This window comes from Pseudopipra pipra, chromosome 3, assembly GCF_036250125.1.
Source record: "Pseudopipra pipra isolate bDixPip1 chromosome 3, bDixPip1.hap1, whole genome shotgun sequence".
Lineage (NCBI taxonomy): Eukaryota > Metazoa > Chordata > Aves > Passeriformes > Pipridae > Pseudopipra > Pseudopipra pipra.
In genome coordinates, this window is record NC_087551.1 from 41,313,216 (window position 1) to 41,331,468 (window position 18,253).

At 35.2% G+C, this 18,253-nt stretch overlaps 1 protein-coding gene across 5 annotated transcripts in view; it reads left to right on the plus strand.

Moving 5' to 3' along the window:
- Nucleotides 1-16,026, plus strand: part of SIPA1L2 (signal induced proliferation associated 1 like 2) — a 131,583-nt gene extending 115,557 nt beyond the window's left edge. For 2 of the 5 annotated variants that reach the window (XM_064648814.1, XM_064648816.1), the window contains 5 exons: nucleotides 4,496-4,627; nucleotides 11,084-11,137; nucleotides 12,071-12,194; nucleotides 13,862-13,943; nucleotides 14,787-16,026. In XM_064648814.1, the coding sequence (XP_064504884.1) occupies nucleotides 4,496-4,627; nucleotides 11,084-11,137; nucleotides 12,071-12,194; nucleotides 13,862-13,943; nucleotides 14,787-14,933 (539 nt within the window). In that variant the 3' untranslated portion in view covers nucleotides 14,934-16,026. The remainder of the gene's footprint in view (nucleotides 1-4,495; nucleotides 4,628-11,083; nucleotides 11,138-12,070; nucleotides 12,195-13,861; nucleotides 13,944-14,786) is intronic. The other 3 variants (XM_064648815.1, XM_064648817.1, XM_064648818.1) reach the window with 2 other exon arrangements.
- Nucleotides 16,027-18,253: the final 2,227 nt, after the last annotated feature.

Below are 18,253 nucleotides of genomic sequence, written 5' to 3' on the forward strand. Positions count from 1 at the left end.
CAGGAAGATATATATACACATAGCTAGAAAAACCCCCCCACAAAATTGGTATCCTGTCAGTCATAAACTGATTGCCGATATCCAAGGCAGTTCATGCTGTTTTCATATGTAACCTCTATTTTCTGCTTCTGGTTCTGTATTTTAAAAATGCTTAGCAATACCAGCTATATAAGATCTTTTATGATGACTGTTTCAAGGAAGATTTAATTGGTTATCTGTAATTACACTCTGAAAAAACCCCACATCGTGACTTGTCCATCTATGTTTCCAAAACATAGAATATATATAAGAATATAAGAAACTAACTTTGGCTCTTGTTAAGAAGATTTTTTGTAATCAGTCTTTGCATTCTATATCAATGAGAGGTTTCTTTTGCATTTATAATTTTAGCATAAGGTTCTAGTATCAGATATCAGTAATGATATCAGTAATGATATCATAGTAATGTCTTTTGTATGCAATCTCAAAGCATTTGATATTCAGTGTTTACAGAAATCAGTGGAAATAGCATGGGTTTAGCTGAAGTTAATTTTAGAAAGGTATGTTCTTGCATGTTATTACTCAGCATGAAATACTGTGGCAGGAAAATACTCTATGAAATACTCTAGCAAGGAAAAAAGTATGATTAATAGGTAAGCAAGGCAGCACCAAAACCAAAGCATAATAAACAACCTCAGGTGTATCAGTATACTGGCAAATCAGAATTATCAGACAGAATGACCATGCAAATACAGAACCAGAAACTTCATCTGTGTGTGATGTTGACTATAAAAAGATAATGAGAAAAGTGAAGCGACAGGATTTTTTTCATTATTATTTTATCACTGGGGGAAGTGAAAAAAAGAGTTAAAGTACACTGACAGATTCTGAAAGTTCTCAGATTATACACATCATAGGCAAAAGGCTGCCAGAAGTACAGTGGCTGTATCTGCAGCTATGTTAGTAGGTGAATATCTGTCTTGAAACTGACTTACTAAACTTCAGTCCAAAACTAACCTCCTTAATAAGAAGCAGTATTAAAATGGAAGAGCATCACTGTGTATTGATGATGTACAATGTTAGCAATTTGGAAAACAGTTTTTCAGTAAGCAAATACGGGCTGTTGATTAATTCACATAAACAAAGGAGTATATGTGTGTGCTGTTAGAGGCTCTCGCACAGTGAATAGTTCATCATACTAGAACATAAGACTATCTTCAATAAGAAAAGGAAGGAAAAAGTAGTTATTAGGAGCACATGTCCACAAGAAGGCTGACATCTTTGGAGGTAGACTTTCAGCAACCCTTGGCAATAAGGAAGAAGGGAAGGGTTCAGCAGACAGAAGCTGTTGTTTAAGAGGACTGTAGAGTTATAATTACTGATTGCATGAAAGAAAAACATCCCACAGACAGTGGAGTTTGTCTGCATATGATTTGATAGGTTCCTTCACCTGCAGCATCTTTTGAGATAATCTACTTGATAAACAACATGTCTAGTTTGAGCACAGTAAGCAGATAGTTTTTTCATAATCTATAGTCTCTGCATAAAAGTAGCAGTTCCAACTGAAGCAGGATAATTGCCTTGGAAGTAGAAAAGGTTAAGTCAGGTGAATCTTTCTTTTTCTGTATAACTAGTTACTATCTAAATACAGTCATATGTGGAACTGATAACCATCCATTTCAGGAGCTCTGTCAGAAACTGAACTGACCGCATAATTTTGGTGAAAATAAGGACTCTTTTGAAAATGCTTTATACTTTTATGCATCAATAATAAATAAAATTCCTAAGTAGAGGAAGTGACGTAACTGAAAGGACCAGAAACTACAGGATCAATTATTTTTGTGCCAAAAGGAGTAGAAGAAATAAAATAATCTTTAAAACTGAAAGACAACACTGAAAATGTTTCCTCGAAGGAAATAAGGGATAAATCTGTGTTGCCTCAAAGTCAGTCTTGTGTGCAGTGAGGATAGTGGCCTATGAGACCAGGCATATCTTCCAGGGCACACAGAGCCCACGCTTGAGCATACCCGTGCAGAGGTGGGTATGCTCAAGCATCACTTTATCACCTTTGCCCAAATCAAAAAGGGAGACAACAGGTAGCAGCTGCTGATGTGGCAGTCATAGAGGGAAAGAGTGGAGGCAACAGTAAGGTAAGGGGAGCAGGAAAGAAATGCAAATACAGGAAGCTAGAAATAATTTATCTCACCCAGAGCATTCCTGAAATACAACCAATATTCTCTGAAATTCAAAGGCACCAAGGCCTATATAATTAGAGGTATTTTTCTTATTCCCTTCCCTCTCCCCTCCCCATTGCAAAAGAACACAATTTATATCCTGAAAATGATTTATTCTGTGGTGGCTTACTCATGCCCGTTCAGTTATTCCACTTGAAATTTCAGCCATCAGCATGAGCACTTGCATTTCCAGAGCTATCAATATTCAAATCTCTACTCTGGCAGGCTTTCTGCAGTTGAGCGGCTCTGTCAGGGCTTATGCAGGACTGAATAGGATCCACCCTAAGGTGAACTGAGGTTCTCACAAAGACAATGCATAATGAAGGATGACTACTGGTGAATATATCACTCCTACACTTTAATTTGGAAAGCCAGCAGAATCGTGCTGGGAACAGGCTTATTCCTGACAGGTTTCACAATCAGCCTCTGTAGGCTGATCACACAAAAGCAAGGACTGTCCCTTAGGGCCTGCCTGCTGGTCTAGAACCAAAAGCTGGCTTGCCAGCCTTTCAAATAAAGTATTCTGTCTATTTTCCACAACAGGGATGTATAAAACATTTGTACTTGAATAAATAAGGTTCTTATAGTTTCTAAGTCATATACAAAAGTTCAGAGACTGCTCTGACTTTCAGCTTCCAGTGTATTTGCACCAAGGTAACCTTAGGTGAGAGTTTACATATGTTTATAAGGAACTGAAAATAAAATCTCAGTACAGATATATGAATAGAATATGTGTCTATATTGTATTTTCCATTTCATATAATGTCCACTTTTGCATACTGAAGAGTAGTATTGAGAAAGATATTTTTACAGAGTTTTTTCAAACCACTTCCAAGTGTAATGTAACAATACTGCACCTTTCATATAAGTGTAGAACAAGATAAATTCCACAGTAAATAGGATTTGTACCTCTTCTGCAGGGACTCCTAATTTGTGACAGAGGATTCCAACCCTCCTTCACTTTCCTTTTCCTGATATTCTATATTTTTTTAAGCAAGATTTCTGCAAAGAATAGAGCATATCATATGCTCTATTCTTTGCTCTGTAACAGCCTACTCTTTTTTGATTTTTGGGTCAGAAATCTTTAATTCAAATGAACACTGGTATCAGGACAATGACAACATGCCATTTTCTTAAACTATAATGTTTCTTCCATTTGTATGCATGCATTTCTTCCTTCATTGTTTTTTGTTTGATCTTTTTCTGGGAAAAAATACTGCTCTTATGTATTATATTTTGAATAACTGGAATAACTAGATGGAAATCTCCTTCTGAAATATTTGAGGAAAAAGTACTATTTTGACCTTTTTTTAAATTGAAGTGAATACTTTTAAAGCAAAATTTCTTTCTTCCTGACAATATTATGGGATAAAAGTAGTATATTCCATTGCTAGCTTTATGGTTAGGCCAAACTGTGATTATAAATATAATGGTTTTGGTTTATGTTCAGTTTTAAGAATATAAACCTTTGTATGCCTGTTCAGCATTATTCTTTTTAATGTGTTCATATTGATCAGAGAGTAAAGTTTGCTATGGACAATAGCAAAGGAAAGGAAAATATAAAACTATTTAATGTAATTATGAAAATTAGCATCTTCTCTAGTAAAATGTATGTTTGCAGCACCTTTCTACTAGACTGCATAACTGAAAACCGTGTTTGAACCAACTTTATAGTGTATACATTTAATTTAATATATGATCTGTGTACAGCATACAGTTTGTTACAGCTCCCTCTGGAATTCCACACAAGCCTTACATCCTCAGAGATACAGCTAAAAATATTAAACTAACAAGGTAGTATTTTCAATGTGAAAATGAGTATTAAAAGAAAGACAGGTTATGTTTTTAATTGGTTTTGGAACTAAAAGTATTTTAAATTTCAGAGTAAAACCTTGCATGTAAGTATCTTGTATGTTGTTTCACAGGCACCTTAAAAATATAACTTTGTGTATCTAGCAACTTTTCTGCTCAGTGCTCAGATTTAATATGCTATGCTTTAAGAATGGATGTTGCCTCCTCACATAGTGTTCACATGAAAATGCAAAGAACATGTCATGTGCAAAGTGGCACAAAAAAAACCCCTTTAGAAACTCTTCCCGTGTATTCTGCCAACATGTAGAAATTGTTCCACCCATACTAAGTATTGAACAGAAAAGACAGAAACAAGAGTAATGAAGATAAGCACTCTTTGCTTATACATTTTTTGCAGATCATTATAGTAGCTTCAAAATTAATTGTGCATAATTGTTACAGGAAGACTAATTATTGTGTTTATTGTTTAGATGAATTCTGGTTCTCAGATGGGTCCTTATCTGATAAAGCCAAATTCAATGATCCTGGCCTGATGCCCCTGCCAGACACTGCCACAGGGCTAGACTGGTCTCATCTGGTAGATGCTGCACGAGCGTTTGAAGGTAACAGGAACATTTGAATAAAAATCAATGTTCAGTACACAAACTTTAAAAAAAATATATATATTGTACAGCCACATTTTGAATTACAAAAACCCAGTGTTTGCCTCCATAGCCCTTTAGTTCTTTTGGCAGTATCACTTCTCAGTGCGGAAGGTTGTCACTGAAAATTTGGGGTATTTATGATACTTTCAATATCCGTTTCAGATGCAATTCATCCACTTGGTTGCCCAAGTTCTTTCTGTAATCAAGTGGAAAAATCAGGTTCTTTGAAGGAGAGATTCAAAGCATTTATGTTAGATGTTTGAAATGAAACCGGGAGTAACAGTTTCCTGTGTCTGTGGTGTTGTGTTTATAAACTGGTATGTGTAGTCCAAATGATGTTGCAGTCCCTCTCAGTTTTCATAAGCCCTTGAAGACCAGCAAAAAACGTACAGTTTATTTTCCAATAGCAGAACTTGAGGTGCAGGATATAGACCAGGTTTGCTTTATTTAAATAATAAAATCAGATTAGAAAAAAACTTTGTCCACCTCTGGAAGCTAAACCTACTCATAATGTATAAATACAGAAAGATGGAGTATATATATGAATATATACAGTGGAGTGTTTGTGTTTTGTTGTTTCTGAGGGGTGTTTTGGCTAAGTTGCTGTGCTGTCATAAAATTTCTGACATCTCTTAAATGGTGTTGCTTGCATTGGTGAATGTACGGAAAGTCAAGGGTATCTAATGAATGAGGATGATGTTACCACAGTCATCATTGTATAAGATACAGGTCTTAAGTTTATGAGGAGAATTGGCTGTCAAGTTAGTGATTTGGGTTTTTTAACTAAAAGCAACCATGGGAATCAGTTTTCTGGTACCTGGTTCTTTCCCAAAATATGAAGTGATTAAATTTCATTTTGACCAACAACTCTTCAGAACTACTTACTATACTAATTTAAATGGGATTGTGAAAACCTGAACTAACAGTGATTATTAGGAATTTGAAGAACTATATTGTTTCCTAACCTGATTAACTGCATATGCATTCAATATTACTCCAACATGGCAGTGATAGCTGGCAGGAAATACTGTGATGCTGAGAATCTTGACAGCTGTTCCCATGCATTTCTATATTTGATTGCTCAGGGAACACCCTGCTATTTGTTATTGAAAGCTTAAGCTACTGCAAAAAAGATATGGATCAGTAAGTGACTAGTTCTGTAACTTTGTACTTGAAGAATATTTTTAAATGCTAATAAAATTTTTGAGTTCAACTGACTGAAAGATCATTCTATACCAGTTATGCTTCTGTATTTTTAGCTTCCTTTGAGAATGAATAGCTTTTCATTCTGTTTACTACTTAGTATTGTGATGAAAATAATTTCACTTTGGAAAGTGTTATGTGAGTGTAATTACATTTGAATTTGAGAGGGAGAAGTAGAACAACATAGCTACCCCACAGTGCTCTAACCTAGGGAGGAAGGGTATTCACTTCTTGTGTTTTAATTGTAAAAACCTTGGATATATCTGTAGATAATGCTGAAGAACTGAAGGTCTGAGTTGTAAGACAGAAACTGTTTATCAGAGTTTTTTTTAATTATTGAAAGAATTTGAGTAGTAAATAATCATCTATTTTCCTCTGAAGGAATGTAATTCTTTTCTGTTTAGGATTCTGCAGTAGAGACATCTGTGTATATCTTAGATGATTTATACAATGTTTTGACTAAATTTATAGTGCTGCAATAGAAACTTTTGCAAAGAATGGAATTTTTAAACCTTTGTTTAGTTTTCTGTATCCTATGTCTTACAATTTGGAAGTAATTTAAAAAAGAATAACTGATAGGCATGTCATAAAAAAATGGAAGGGAATGTGTTGGATATGAATTAGCAGATGCAGTTTCCATATGTACTTTAATGTTATTGACTTAGGAGTTGCTTCAGCTTTGTATTTAAAAATAGCTTGGAACTACTGTTCTGCATTCTATCAACATGAAAAAGAGAGTGGATGATTCTAAAGTTTATCCACTTCTGAATATAAAACTGCTTTGATCTTTTTATTAAACTGGGTGGAAATTGGATCACATTTTATATAGGACCATCTCAAAAAAACACCAAAACAAACACACACCTTCCCCCCCAACTTTCGATGGAAAGGATCACAAGATAGATAAGAATTTTTTAATACTGAATCAGAAATTAACTCTAGAGTTGTTCTCTAGTTTGGCTTTGCGAACCTGATATTTTAAAGTTATGTTCTGTTCTAGAACCTAGATATTAAACTTAATTTTAGTTTTTTCTTTGTACAAGGTCTTTTGTTAATATCAGTTTATTAGAATTATAATTTCATTCCAAGGTCAGGATTTTTCTCCTGTGATGTCTCCAGATTGTATGTTGACAACTTACACAATTTGATCAGTTCAATGTTCTTAATGTGGTCCTCACTGTCCTTCATCTGTCTGTCTTAAAAAGCAATTGTATCTCAATTATGTTAGCTCTAGCCTTTTTAGGTGCTTATAATGTTGGCATCAATTGGATTAAGAATTAAATATAGTAGCAAGATTTTTGCTATCATCATCTGTACTCAGAGTTTACTTCTGAGTGTTACAAGAGCAGCAGTCTCATTTTTAGCTTTCTTCTCTCCCCTCAAATGAGCAGTGGACAGGGTTGTTTATTAGTATTAGCTTTTATTCAGCTGAAGCCTTCGTCCTATGTAGAACAGTAGGTTTTAAACTCTGGTCTGTGAGAGTGGGAGAAGCCATTACTTTTTTTATTTTAAATTGAAACTATGATGATAATGCTTTTCGCTTTGTGAAGATTTAATTTTGCTGCTTTTACTTGGCAAGAACTTTTGTGGGAAGCTGAATACCTACTTCAAACTTTTCCTGAAAATCTTCTGTTATTCCTAAGACAGGTCTTCACAGTGTAATGGAGAGCTGTGCAGGCATTAACTCCAGAGGCTCCAGAAGCTGCAGTGAAAGGGTTTTTGCTTGTGCTGCCTCTGTTGAGGGTCAGTGTCGATAAGCTGTGTGTGACATTGTTTTGTCTTCACAGTGCCTTCCTTTGCAAGACACAGTTTTGACTCTGATATTTATCCAGATACGATATTTAACATGCATGCTAGAGTCAGCCCAGTCAGTAGTAAGGGGCATCCTTCCATTTCTGTCATACATGGATATGCTACTTCCAGTTACCTTCTCTTATTTTGTTGGGAGCTGCAGAGAGAGAGTAACCAGCTGGCAGCTGACATGATAGAAATACACTGTTGTAATGTTTTTGGATCCATCCCTGAAGCAAACAATAAAAAATCGATAGGACTGGATGTGACTGTAAAGCAAAAGAGGTAGGATTTTAGAGAGGGTAGTTGGGCTAAAAAAGGAGAGGTTATAAAAAAAAAAGAAAGCAAGCATGGTCAACTGAGTAAAGATAAAGACATGGGGATTTATAGAACAAATTGGAAAGATCAATTTGAAAAAGGAGAACAAAGAAATCTCAGAAAAGACTAAGGGAAAGTAAGATAATTAATTTTTTAATTCTTTTTTTCTATTATCCTTCTAATAGATCTCCAAGTTAGGGAAAAGGAACTGGCTTTCAGCATGTGTATTATCTTGCTAATGGCTCTTTTTGGATCTTTTCAACGTTTTGGGAAGCAAAAGGAGAAGCCTTTTTGGATGTCCATACCTGATATTGTAATTATAGAAAAGAACTGACACAAATATAAATATTGAATACTATTAGGAATAAAACTTTGTACTATTTGTGCTACTTCAACCTGGGTTTATTATGCTTTAAAATGCTGTTTAGTGTTTGATAAATCATACTGTGGGTTTAAGAAAGTCCTTCTAATGTCTCTGATTTAGTTCATTAGAATTGGTGGTTTCAACTGTTTTCCAGGTGATTTTTATGAACGCCTACTAGTGCCAATCAGAATGCAGTGTTTCTTAATGCCAATTTATCTTTGCAAAAACATCTGTGTTACTATAATTAATGCTATTTTAATACTTTGATTTAAAATCTTCATAGCTTAATGCAAGTAATGCTACACATAACATAATGAGAAAGAAGTGAAGCATTCAGCATGACAGATAATTATTTTAATCAAAGTAGTGCATTAAAGTGCTAGAAAAAGAAAAAATGAAAATATTTAACATTTAGTCATTTCTACTGCATGTAATTCTTTTTGCTTCAGTGCATATGTAAGTATATGTTTGTGGGTAGACTTTACCTTAACAATGAGAGAGTGGCTTCATGCACTTTACTCACTTTAGCCTTTTCTGCTTTCCAGTACATCAAATTTGCCTAGTTTTTTCTGGCCTCTGTTAGCGGTCTGCAACAATGGAAATTCAGATTCAAATTCTTAGTAGTTACAGCTGTATGACTCTGTTACTGTGAATTAAGATATGATTTTTTGTCTTGTCATCATTGGTCTTGCTAAGTCAACTGTCGCTTAAACTTTTGATATCAAGACCAGTATATTTTTTGCAAATAGTTTTCTGTGTATGGGTTCTGTTTGGGGTTTGGCAGGGACATCCCACTTAAAAATAAGAACTCTGAGATTTACATGTATTTTCTTCTGTTAGTATGCACCTATCTCTTCAACTGAATACAAGGGGTCCCTGTAGGAAGCAGAACTTAGATCTACAGTATCATACCCACTGATTTTTCTTTATAAAAAGAGCTGGTTTTCGAGGTAACTTTGATTTCATTTTCATTAATAAAGGGTCAAGCCAATTCTGTTGAAAACAAATAAACCAAAAATCAATAGGAAGATTTTGCTCTTCAAAGGACGAGTTCAGTCTTCACCACAGTTCAGATTTAAATAGTAAATTGGTGAAGCTGTTGCTTAGCTTGACTACTTATACGGAGATCAGTGAGATTTTTTTATAGTTACTGAAAATAAAAATGTGTCTTTAAAAGTACTTGAGAAGTATTCAAAGGCTAAATAGTTTTCTTGTCCAGGAACTAGTTGTACTAATTATTACAGAGATTTATTGTCTTACTAACTTGTTCAGAGAATTATTTTACCACTAACCTGGCTTTGGAAAATTAAAGAACTAATGTTTGAAGAGTAGCACAGGAATTTATGTAATTGGAGACTTTGGATTATTAGTGGCCATGTAGTGACTTTTTTCCTCACCTTGGAAATGTTAGAATATGGTTTCATATTTTATTAAGATATGAATATTGAAAAATATGTCTAAGTTATGCTAGAAAAACAGAAAAGGTATAACAATTCATTTCCTACTCTTAATTATTAATAGTTTTTAAATTATGTGAAATTGAACTTCACAAGGGATCATACAAGGAAGGAGAAGTTAATCCCTTTACTGCAAGCATATTTTTGTTGTGTTTTGAAATAATACAAAAATATTTTAAAAGACTGTGTTTTAAAATGGCATAATGTGATTTCATTAACAGTTGCATGTACCTGGTTTTGCACCTGCTTTTATCCATCAAAAAAAAGATGCTCTAAGATACTGTTGAGGAGATCAAACTGACAAAACACTTTCTCAGCTGACAAATAAACCAGACAAGTGGTCAGTTTCTTTAATTAAGCTTAGTCAGCAGAGGGAAAAAATGCAGATTATTTTTTTATATTGCAGTAGAATTTCCTCTGAGACACAATGTCACATTTTGTTGACCATAGAAAAAATAGTAACAGCATAACATTTGTTGCTGGCTTTGTTTCTATTAAGTGGTAGTGAACATGTGAATAGTATAAAAGTGAAATCAATAATTAGCTATGTACTTGCAGCTGCTTGTTTATACTCTCTTGTTTCTGGCCAACATACTGTGTTTGACCTGGGAAATTAATTTTAGTTTATCCATGCTAAGCAAATCTACTTAACTTAGTAGGTGTCAAATCTGTAAATTATGTCATTGATTATGTGTTTAAAATTATATTCTTACCTTATTGTCAGGAGATATGGAAAAGACATTCATATTTGCTGAGATCTATCACTAGTCAGAAACAAGGATAAAAGGAGGAGAAATGAGCTGCAGTCTTTAAAACTGGACAAAATAAGACATGCAACTTTTCTTCATTGTATTAGAAAATGAATTGACAATCTCTGGTATTCCTTAAGACTGAAGGAATTTTTTTAAATCAATAAAGAGATTTTTAGTGATTTCCTATGTTTGATTGGTAAAACTTTTAAACTAAAATGTCCTTTCTAGTTGAAAAGATCTGGCCTGTGTTTGTGTCCTTAGAGTTTGAAGGATTGTCCTCTTACGTTTCATGCCAAGTTGTCATGCTGTGTTGCAACACTGGGTATTACTATTAGAGACATGGGGTGTGACACCTTTTGCTTTACTGTGATGTTGGTATTGTGTAAAAATGGCCTGGTGAGGCTGAGAATGAGCACCAGCATGAGCTGCACTGGGAACATCCCACTGTGTGCACTGTACACAAGGGCCACAGCTGCTCCAGTGGAGGTGGACTGTCTTGTTTATAGGAACGTTCTAAATCTTATTCCAGGTTTTGACTCAGATGAAGAATTTGGGCCGTTCTGTCATCACACGCCGTTTCTAGGTGATGGTCTGAGATTGATGACTTTTGCCTTCTGTAAACTTTCTTTAATATTTCCTATGTTTTGCACGTTTGCATGACAATGCAAGCTTTGGGCCTTGTGGGGTGGTAGAGCAAGGGGAGAAAGGGCAAGGCAGGCATGTTGTCACCAGAATTCATACAAGCCTACAGACGTGGATTTTGTTTGGCAGAAATAAGTTAAATCAATCTCCACAGAATATGGATTTTGTTTTTTTAAAGAAGAGAAATTAAATCCTAATGAATGCATCATTTACTCCTGTTCTGTGCAATGATGATCTGCATGGCATACTTCTATTATGTGGTGACTGATATATTTTGGCAACCACACTGTATATCCATAGGTAATTACATCTGTGCTTGTTAGATTATGTTCTACTCAAATTCAATGCAGATAATAGCTTGCCTTAGTAATATATGTTCTAAAAACTCAATTGATAAAAATAGTGTAAATTTATTGTTTTTCAAGTATGCAGATTGCCCTTAGGTTCTGCAAATGCTTGAGAAAGTAAAGCAGTACGAAATAAACATTGCAGATTTCTGAGGAATCTGAGAGCTTTAAGTCCATGGAAAAATGCAGACCTCTTTGCTGAATTATTATTGTCATCCGTTGTGGCCCTGAATTCTGAAATGGTTTTCTGCAGAGTTCATTAAGACCAATTTACTGTTCATATCAGCATTAAATGGTCCAGACAAAACTGTCATACTGCTGATTGATAGACATAAAAAATTGATTTGGGGTTGCCTTTGGATGCAGACGTGGGGAAGCCAACTGGTTGGAACATACATCTGCTGATTATCTTCAAAGCTGAGATGTAGAAACCTACAGCCATTTCGCTAACTGAACTGGGATAATGGCAGAAATATAGCTCTTTAATTTGTCCAGTTTTAGATGTATCCTTATGTTGCTTTTTACAGATCAGGGAGTAGCATCTTTTTGCACCTTGAATGATATGCAGCAAGCACAGGGCTTGGAAGGAACACAGGAGTTACCTTTGGATGAGAGTCCCCCAGATGGAAAAGATTTCCTTGAGGCTGCTGGGTATGTCAGAGTTAAAGCATATTTCTTACAAAAGTATTTTAAGGAAAGATTTTGTCTTTATGTTCTGAGTCAGATTTTCTGTATGCATGTTTCACGGCTGTTTGATGGCAGACCTGTTACCTTGACTGATCAAATTGTCTCTGATTTTGAAAAATGTTGTTTCTTGGAATCAAATTCTGAGCGGTTCTGTCTAGAAAATTTGTAGTATAGTCAAATAAAGCTCTCTCACTGCAATGGGCCTCTAATGCAGAGCACAGTTAGATGCAGAGTTTCAGGTAATCAAATTTTTCACTGTATTCCTCCTCACAAGAATAATTTATGTTACTCTTATTTTAGATTTCATTTGATTAGAACCAATAACAGGAGCTCAACTCTGTAGTGTGCCACAACTTTATCTGCAGCAAATGTCTCAGATCTTGAAACAGGTGTTCCTACCTATCTTTGCAACTATTTGCTACTTGTAAACTCATAATTTTTCATTTATACAAAGGTAAATTAATAAGAGAACGTGTAACTGAGGACTGCAGGAAAATTGTAGGCCAAACTACCCAATTCTTCAAATTCTTTGCAGTATTCTGGGAGAAATTATTCTTCCCCCCCATCTTTCCTGCTTTGAGGAGTATACTTGTTAAAAGCACAAATTCAGCTGTATAATCTGTCCAGTAGCATGCTTTAAAAGAAAAACACATCTTTGATTAGTTTTGCTCTTCAGTTGCAGGAGTGGAAGAATGGGAAATGGAGGGAAAAGTCTTCTTGCTTGTTAGATTATTACATTTTAATTTGAACCAATTTTACACAAATTAGCTTGCTTACATGGTAAAGCGCATTTATTGTAATGACTTCCAAGTCCATATCTTTCCCCAGTCTAATGATCAGTAAGGATTGGAAAATACTGTTAAAGATGTTCCCCTTTTAGGATCAGCAAATCTGTTGGATTTGTGCAGTTGCATGAAGCAGCTGATTCAGCTTTGCATGCAAAGCTTTTCTCTTCACCATCTCTCTTTTAGACACAATTATTCACGTGATGGCTAATTGCATCTATAATGTAAATGAAACTATCTCCCACAGTGCTTATTGTCATTCAGAAAGCAGAAGCTGTTCTCAGCATTTTCCTTCAGTCATGCATTTGATCAACCTGTGGCAATATTTCATATGTTTTGACCTTTAAACAAAATATTTGTCTCCATAAAGCAATAGGTTTATCCTTTACTGAAATGACACTACTGCACACCAGACAAAAGAACTCTTAACAGCTCTTTTGGTTTGCAGTAATTGCTGCTGCAGCTTACTTCAGATTAGTACAGTCCTTATCAGAAAGCAGCTTGTTAACTAATGTCCCTGCACACCATTTAGCAGTGAGTGTGACTTGCATTGTCAGGGTATGTGCATATAAGTCCTAAAACATTCCTTCTTAAAATCATTGTAACTTCTGCCTGATTTGCATAAGAGGCAGTGTCATATTTCAGATATTGCAGGATTGGATTTATGTTCTTGTAATAGTCTTTTGCTCATTTTGTAATAGTCTGTACTAGTAATTGATGCTGGTTTTGTCTCTGTTTTCATAACTGATTGATTTCATTTGCTATTACTAAAAGTTTTACTCTGCAAAAGCTGAGAAGAAAATATTTTTAACTAACTCAGAGTGAAGGTAGTGGTTTACTTTACAGGGAACATGCTCCGAGTACTCTGACTGGGAAAGTAAACCAGCTGGAAGTCATCCTCCGGCAACTACAAACCGACCTGAGAAAGGTAAGAGATCGTTAGCAATATAACTACTCTCCAGTCTTAATAGTTTTTTTTTTACACACAGTTCATCAAGGGCTTGAAATAAGTACATCAGTTAAATTACATAGTGCAGTTGCTGAATGGTCGATGAGAACAGTGAGGTGCAGAAGGTCCTGTGGGAATGGTTATGCAAACAAACTGGCAAGGCTAACTAGTTTATGGGTCTTTACTCCAGAATAAATGTTCTACATTTAGGCATACCCCAGAAAGAGTGAGGCACTTTATGTTCATTTATAGTACTTTGGATTAAACAAAGGATAGGGATATGGTTAGCACTCCAGATTTGTCATCCTTGTTGCCTTCTTGGTCATGTAGCAATGACTTGCTTTGTGCCTCAATTTGCTGTCTAATTTCTGAGCTGGACACAGTGCCAGGACTGATAGAAATGAGACTGCTTTGGTGAGAAAATAATCATGTAAGGGAAAAATTTGAAATTGGATTTTTTTTTTCCTTAACATGTGCTTGAAATCAATTCCTTACAACTTGGGCTGTCACATGTCATTTATTATAGCTAAAACCTTCTTATGCTTTTAGTGCTTGATTTTTTTTTTTGTTAAATGGAGTAAACTCCTATAATTTTTCTACTAAGGTAACATCTAGTTTTCTTTTTAGCTTGCAGTATTTTCTTAGAGTGAAAGAGGTAGTTGGAGCATATTTGGGGAATTAATTTGCAGTTAGTAGTTGTCTTAATGGATTAGGGAGCTCAACAAAATATGTCTGTATGACTTGTGTAGAAATATTAACAACAAAAATAAATGCTGTCATCACAACTACTCGCTTTACTCAACTTGTATCTTTCTTAACCAGGAAAAACAGGACAAGGCAGTTCTCCAAGCAGAGGTACAGCACCTGAGACAAGATAACATGAGACTTCAGGAGGAGTCTCAAACAGCAGCTGCTCAACTGAGGAAATTTACGGAATGGTTTTTCAATACGATAGACAAAAAATCCTAATCGGCAAGCCCCTGGAAAATACTTATTTGAACAATGTAACAGCTGTATTTTTTGAATTAGCGGGGTAATAATTTCACTGTGTTCACAATCCATTTTAGGTGTTTCTGCTACATTCTCTATCCAGCTTTATTCGTTTGAAAAGGAGAGAGAACTGTGGTAATCTGTCTTTAAATCCGTATGAAGAAAGCAGAGAATAGCAGATATTTGTTTGTGTGCAGATGAATGTAAAAAATCCTTAGTGTCATTTTAGACATTTTTAGAAGTTGCTCTGGCTGGGGCTTGCCTGAAGAGGAATATTTAGGGTTTTAGTTCCTGCATTTCAGGTGCGCTGGTGAAGATGTTAAAGCAATTTACATTAGCTTGGGCTTCAGTATTGTAAGATAAAAAGAATAACCAGACATATACTTTAATGTTTAAAAGGTGCTCTATTTTTTTGTATGTACAGTAGTTTTATTTCCACAGTCCACATTGTCATAGCAATAAGAATGGAGGTATAGTGAATAGTCACAGAGCTGTGTTTATAAAATGTTAGCACTGATGTGTTTAACACTAGTTTGGATGCAGATACATTAGAGATTATTTATTTGCAGGAACAAATGGTGCCTGAATATAAACAGTGTTCTGATTTTCTAAAAATACACATGCCTTGTAAATGGCTCACTGGGGTTAGCTCTCTCCCAACTTCAGTTACTTTTTTATAGTTGATGTTCAGCTAAACAGTTACACTGCTTAACTATTGAAATCATGTATGGTGTGAGCCAGCCAATCAATTGTACAATGCCAAATTTGTTTATCTTTGTACAGAAGCTTTGATCAAGTGTCTTGTATTTAACACCTTTATTTAAGCTTATTTAACCTTAAATTGTTGTTTTTATAAAGTTTGTTTTATCTGCACTATGGTGAGGTCAGTTGGTTGCAAGTTGTAATATTTTTAGCTTGCCAAGACTGTACTGAGGAGTTCTAGAAAATTCTAACAATTGGATGCTGCTAGTACACAATTGATTTGTTTGTATGCTTTAACATTTTTAACTGTTTAATTTGAAATGAACATACATCCTGCTTTTTTAATAAATGTTAAAAATCTAAACCTGAATTATTTTATCTTGTATTATCTGTAATCACTGTCACCAGTAATAGCTGAGGTTTCTGTTCAGCCCAATCTCTAGGCTGATCATCCAGAGACAGTCCAACCGCCCAGAGCTCTCATGATCCCTTGTTGTCAGCGTTATCGCAGTTAACTTCTTTGGTGTGTCCTGTCCTGGAACTGAGGAGGTAGCTTCACTAGTCAATGAACAAAAGCTGTTTTGGCTGTTCATAGGCATTGATTTTCAAAAGGGGTCTAGTTTTCTCATAATACCTTATATTAGCTGTAGCAGGAAATAGTTTGCCATTTTCTTGTGCCAGCAACTGAGATCTGAGGATTGCAGTGTAAGCGTATGTGAGATGCATTGTGCACAATACTGAATTTAAAGTTTACATCAAAAAAGGACACTTTTACAAAATGAAATGAAGGTAATAAGCACATTTGACTTGTCCTGAGAGAAAAAATAAAATATCCCAGTTGTATCCCAGTTTCCTTTCAGCCGCTGATTGCATTCAGGCAAACCTATAGAAAATTATTGAATAATTAAAAAATTTATTCAACTCATGCAAGTAAAATTCTGTGTCCACTGTTAGTGCATATTGGCTGAGAAATGTTTTGTAAGTTGAACAAATGTCTGCCACTGCTGTAACAATTGTTCTGAGACACTCCTTTTAGAAAAAGTTATACATGGGCAGATAATCAAGGCTTTGGTATCCTTACATTGAAATTAAAAAGACCATTTTGTCTTTGATATGTAAAAGTCAGAGGTTTTGATGAAAAATACAAACAGTATCCACTAAGCTGCATTAACAGAGTAATTAAACATGGCAGTCATGGGTTACACTAGCTCCCGATTTAAGCACCTTACAGAAGTCATTAGCAAACCCATCTGGCTGGAGACCTTGCCAAATAACTGTGTTGAACAACTTGGGCAATTTGTCTGTGAACATGTTTCTTTGGGGATTGGTCTGTCCCCTTTGAAAAACTGTGCTAACTGAAATGAACTTGAGGATAAGCTTGTTCTGAAGGGCCACTATTAGGTTTGTATAAGAGTTTATAGTCTAATATTCCTTTTAGTTCTTTATCTCACAGTTGTTGAAAACCAGCATTTATAACTATGTGCAGAAAAAGGACTTTCAGTAGTTATCTTTGCTGTTTTTCTCATCCAACTGAAAATGCTTGATTTCCAAAAGTGACAGAAAACTTTGCCTGCAAATCTCCTATTTCTTTTGCTGACAAAAGCACTATTGTGTCAGTAGCACATGGTTCTTCCTTAATTAACCCTCATCATGGGGAAAAGTTTTTTAGTCTGGCTGTTACTGTTCTAATGACATGGGAATACAATATTTATCCGAGACCATAATACAGTTATGGCATAGGTAAAGGACATTTAATTGAACATTTTAATTAACTGCTTTTTTTAAGAATAATTCTCTTGGAAGCGTTTTGCTCACAAAACTTCTTGTTTTATACACATGAAGGCAAAGACTAAGTCTACATAAGCAACTAGTGTGGAGTGCTAGGAAAATTTATAGAGTGTTGCTAACCTAGGTTTTGGGGGTGGGAAGAGATCCTTCAGGCTCTTCCTTGTTCCATGACCAGTCCAGCCTTTTAGTGGCTGAAACTGTGTTAGGTGGGCTCTGGCTTAGCTTTATCTGAAAACTTTGTGCTCTTAGACCGTTTGGTATGATCCTAAGCCAAGTAAGTGGCCGTGATTGGGAAATTGACTTCAAAGATGTGTTTGTTGTGATCTGAATTAAAACAACAATATGGAAGCATTATAAATGTCAACAAAGTCCTCCCAGCACAGCAGGCCATGCTGTTAAGTACTGAGATGCAGAAATCAAACATGAGCCAACGCAGATGTTTACTTCTGTAAAAGGGACAAACACCAATCATGGCAAAATTACAAAATGTTCTTCTTCTGCCCCAGAAGTGACATATCAAGATTTATATGCAGATCTCTGTGGAAGGGATCCTTACTGAGACATTTATCACAATGTAGACTGTACTATGTACAGTGTTTTCTGAGACCCCTATTACTAACATAAGGGATAATTTCTAGTATTTTTTCTGTTCCTGAGAGGGTAGTCATACTTGGCTTAGGCTTCTGATAGCTTTATACAGAAGCTATTTATATCCTCTGTGTATTATCCAATATAAATTCTCAAAATAGTTAATCTTTTTTTGTGCATAAAATCCTGTTATGTGGGAAAATGTTCAGAATATTTGTAAT